The 3911-nt window shown below is 38.7% G+C and overlaps 1 protein-coding gene across 1 annotated transcript in view; it reads right to left on the reverse strand.

Annotated features, from left to right (window-relative positions):
* Nucleotides 1-275: 275 nt before the first annotated feature.
* LOC116674252 (coagulation factor XIII A chain-like) overlaps nt 276-3911 on the reverse strand; it is a 24014-nt gene continuing 20378 nt past the window's right edge. Inside the window, 4 exon segments of the mRNA XM_032506853.1 lie at nt 276-725; nt 1444-1549; nt 3245-3381; nt 3884-3911. The exon segment at nt 3884-3911 is cut by the window's right edge and continues 127 nt beyond it. Coding sequence (XP_032362744.1) covers nt 690-725; nt 1444-1549; nt 3245-3381; nt 3884-3911 — 307 coding nt within the window. The 3' untranslated portion in view covers nt 276-689.

Consider the following 3911-nt stretch of genomic DNA (forward strand, 5'->3'; position numbering starts at 1 on the left):
CACACAATCTGGCTCACACACTGCAAGTCCGCTGGGGTGGTCTGCATCCTGGCAAAGAGTGGAGCGAAATACTGAAACTGAACTGCAGTTTGTCCTGTCATCAATGATTCTGATGAATTTGGAAATAATGTTCTGTGACACCTTGTGTGGTTTTGAAAATGCTTTTATTGTTAGTAGAAAAGGTTTGGCAATGAAAGGAAAAGAAAGACTACAGTACAATCACACACAATTTGTTTTCATCCAAACATTAAAATGATGATTGAACAGATTTTCTATCTCAGTGTGAGAGGAGACTTTCTGAGACGCTTATTGATTAAAAAGCATTGATTAATAATATTATTTTAGTTCTTAAATCTCATTTTACAACAAAATCCTCAAATTTCTTAAATTAGCCCAATAAAGCTATTTAAAAAAACATCTATTATTATTCCTCTATATGACCTTTAACCCTCAAGCTTCCTCACTAAACTTAACTTATTTTAAAATGTCACATCCTGCTTCTGTCTGTGGAGCAAAAATATCAAAGCTTGGAATTTCCAGTGATTTGTGTAAATTGAAATAAAATCATCAAAGACATTGATTGCGTGGTTTGTTTGGCTCCGCCCACTCAGTTTGAAGCTGCTGTGATTGGTGGAGGCGTAGTAGAAATGGAGCGGGGCAGGGTCACACAGCTCTGTGGACCAATCATCTCAGGGCTTGATGTCAACATGAGCAACTCCCCTCAACTGCAAAAACAACAACAGGGCAATTGTATTTTTCTCTGAGACGTAGTGGAGAAGAAGTACAAAGCAGCATGAAATGGAAAATACTCAAAGTACAAGTATTTTAAATTTGTGCTCAACAGAACTGTGTCTACGCGCAGCAGGGGTGCTCTAGGGTGGGCAAGGGTGGCACCAGCATTCCCTGAGATATTATTGGCCCCCCCCAATCCATTGGGGGGGCCAATAATGTCCCTCCATTTGGTAAATAGATTTATACATTAAACACACATTGTATGGCAACTGTGTACTTTGTTGAGATTTTGAAGTAGAAACACATAATGAACTCACTGGAGCACTTGTTGTCGTGAGAAATACATTGTGCATTGCACTCAATTTTTGTTCTGTTTCCTATCATCTGAAAACTGTGTACAGCAAGGTTTTCTTTGTTGAAGTGTGAGGCAAGTTTATTGTTAATGTATTGCCCTTTATTTTATGTAGTTCTGTAAAAAAAAACTTCCCGGCCCTTGTCACTATCCACATTTTTACAAGTCCATAGAAAATGTGTATTGTATTTGGATACAAAATTTGTTGAAAATAAGAAATGACTGTGGTCGGATACGTAACAATGGCGAATATCCACTGACAATATCTGAACATGAACACAGTTATGTTATACAGTACTTGAGTAATTGTAGTTCCATTCCTCTGCTGGTAATATGAGAGAGGAAGGTGTGGAGGTTACCTCACAGAGGTTACGGCAATGCATCACCGCTACAAGGCAGCGATTTCCGGCCCGCCGAGGGACGAGCACTTCCTTCCAGGAGATGGAAGTCCGAGGCTCAATGACTCTAAAACACACACAGGTGTACAGGTATACATTTTATAATTTCTTTTAAATATAGTCTATGAAAAATGAAACAGAATAATTCTGTTAAACTTAAATGTTTTTTTTTTAATTTTACAGTGTGTCTTATACAGGAGATTTTGCCACTTAAGAGGATATCATGTGTCAATGTAAACATTTCATATATCTTAATTTGTCCATAATATACTCACATTTGACCTTTTTAAAGTTAGTTTAAGAAGACATTAACAAGGAGGAAAATTATGTTGGAAAACCTGGGTCGCCTAAAAGATCACATACTGAATATAAAGACGGACGACGCATCTCCACTTCTTCTTACTGTACAAATGGGAAGCCAAAATATCCAGGTGCTGCCATATATATATATATATATATATATATATATATATATATATATACACACACACAGCATTGGCCACTGCTGTTCATTAGAGCAATACATAGGTGCGGCAACAATTTTGTGTCAGATATGCCGTGCCTCCTAAAGCATGTTTCTATTAAGGCATTTATACATATTGATCCTCATCAACACTGAAAACCATAAATACATTGAACCCAAAGTCCAATTATTATGGACGCTCTGAGGGCCTATAAGGAAAAACCATAACGTGGTTTAATGTACCTAAACAACGATCAATGATCACCAAATTTCTCATGGCCATATTTTGACATGAACACTTAAGTCAAAAAAACTAAACTGAGGTCCAACAATTATAGAAGTCATTTCACATTGTTTTCTTCTTCATTGGTGCCTATGGTGAGGAAAAGGCTTAAAATGGTTGGATGTACTTAAACAATGATCAATGACAACCAAATTTCTTTCTCATATTGCTCCTCATAACGGCTGAAAACTATCAAAAAATTGAACCCAAAGTCCAATTATTATGGATGTTATTTGACATTAAGCGGTTCTGCTTCACATTTTCAGCAGTGGGTTGACTCCCACGAATCTCAAGGGCTTTATAAATCCTTATGTGAAAAGGCTTAAAGTGGTTTAATGTAGCCTACCTACACAACATTCAGTGATCAACAAATTTTGGATAGTTTTCAGTGTTTATGAGGAGCAATTTTAGAGAAAAATTTGGTAATTGTTGACTCTTGTTTAGGTACATTAAACCACGTTAAGCCTGCAGCGAAGTCCAAAAACCAACGATGAAAAAACTAAGCCTCTGATAAACTTTGCCATGAGACCCTGAATATCAGATCATCCAGAATGTCTTTGTGGACGTTAAGTAGTGCCATGTGTGAAAGTCTACTCTGAGTGTTAGTGCTATTGTATCACTAACATGTACGGAGCCAGGTTTTCAGGCGGTGAAGAGTTGAGATACACCTTTTGGAGCCAGCGGTACACACTGCTCAACAGAGGCACAACTGGATCAGCTGTTACACCTCTGTGAAGAGGCCTCTCTTTTGTAGATGTGGAGCTGATCCAAAGCCAGCAAGTTCTTTGACCGAATGGAATGCTTGTTGTTTTAAAATTACAAAATATGTCCCTCTTTACATCCCCCCCAAACATGGCATACAATGCCGTGGTATAGAAAGAACAACCAGAGATATTTAGAAGCTATCATTTTATTGTCATCACAGTTTTAAAGCTGGGTCACCAGGGGGTGCTCCAGCATCCCTAGCACTCCCACTTTCTGTGCCTTTGTGTGTGTGTGTGTGTGTGTGTGTGTACCTGTAGAAACGTGTCTTCTCGCTCATTAATCCAGCTCCTTCCATGGACAGTCTACAGGCCTTCAGGGCGAAGTTGAAGGGGTTGGTGAAGGTAACGTTGGCAAACATCTGCTGCTTCACCTTGGCAAAGCCGCTCAGCTGGAAACACAGAAGAAGATGTAGTAGAAAAGAGCAACAACAACACAAGTCAAGAACATCAAGTGTAAAAAATAATGCCAGTGTCCCTATGGTTTTAATGGTGCTGCGCTAATGTAACCGAGGGTTTCTTACATCACCCAGACAAAAACAACACAGTCAACCAAAGGTGGAAAGTAAGAAAAACATTCAGTAGTAGTATTTTTGTTTTGTTGTTTCTTATCTAACATGTGTCTGTGTAACAAGGTGCTGTAGAGCCCAGGAGCCAGATGGGTAATTTCACTTGCACTTGAGTAATATTTCATCAAAGTATTGTTACTTTTACTTAAGTACAATATTTTAGTATTTTTTCCACCTCTGCAGTCAAAGGCCGCCCATTACAACATTTTAACACTTCTGGTTTTCCCGTCACAATAAAAGCTCTATGTCTTAACTTCCTCTAAACAACCAAGCTAAATCTTTAAGAGGGAAAGTGGCCGATTGTCAACCCTGACACGAGTCTTACCGTCACGGTGAGCGTCGGGATCTGCAGC

This window comes from Etheostoma spectabile, chromosome 24 (assembly GCF_008692095.1).
Source record: "Etheostoma spectabile isolate EspeVRDwgs_2016 chromosome 24, UIUC_Espe_1.0, whole genome shotgun sequence".
NCBI classification, from domain to species: domain Eukaryota; kingdom Metazoa; phylum Chordata; class Actinopteri; order Perciformes; family Percidae; genus Etheostoma; species Etheostoma spectabile.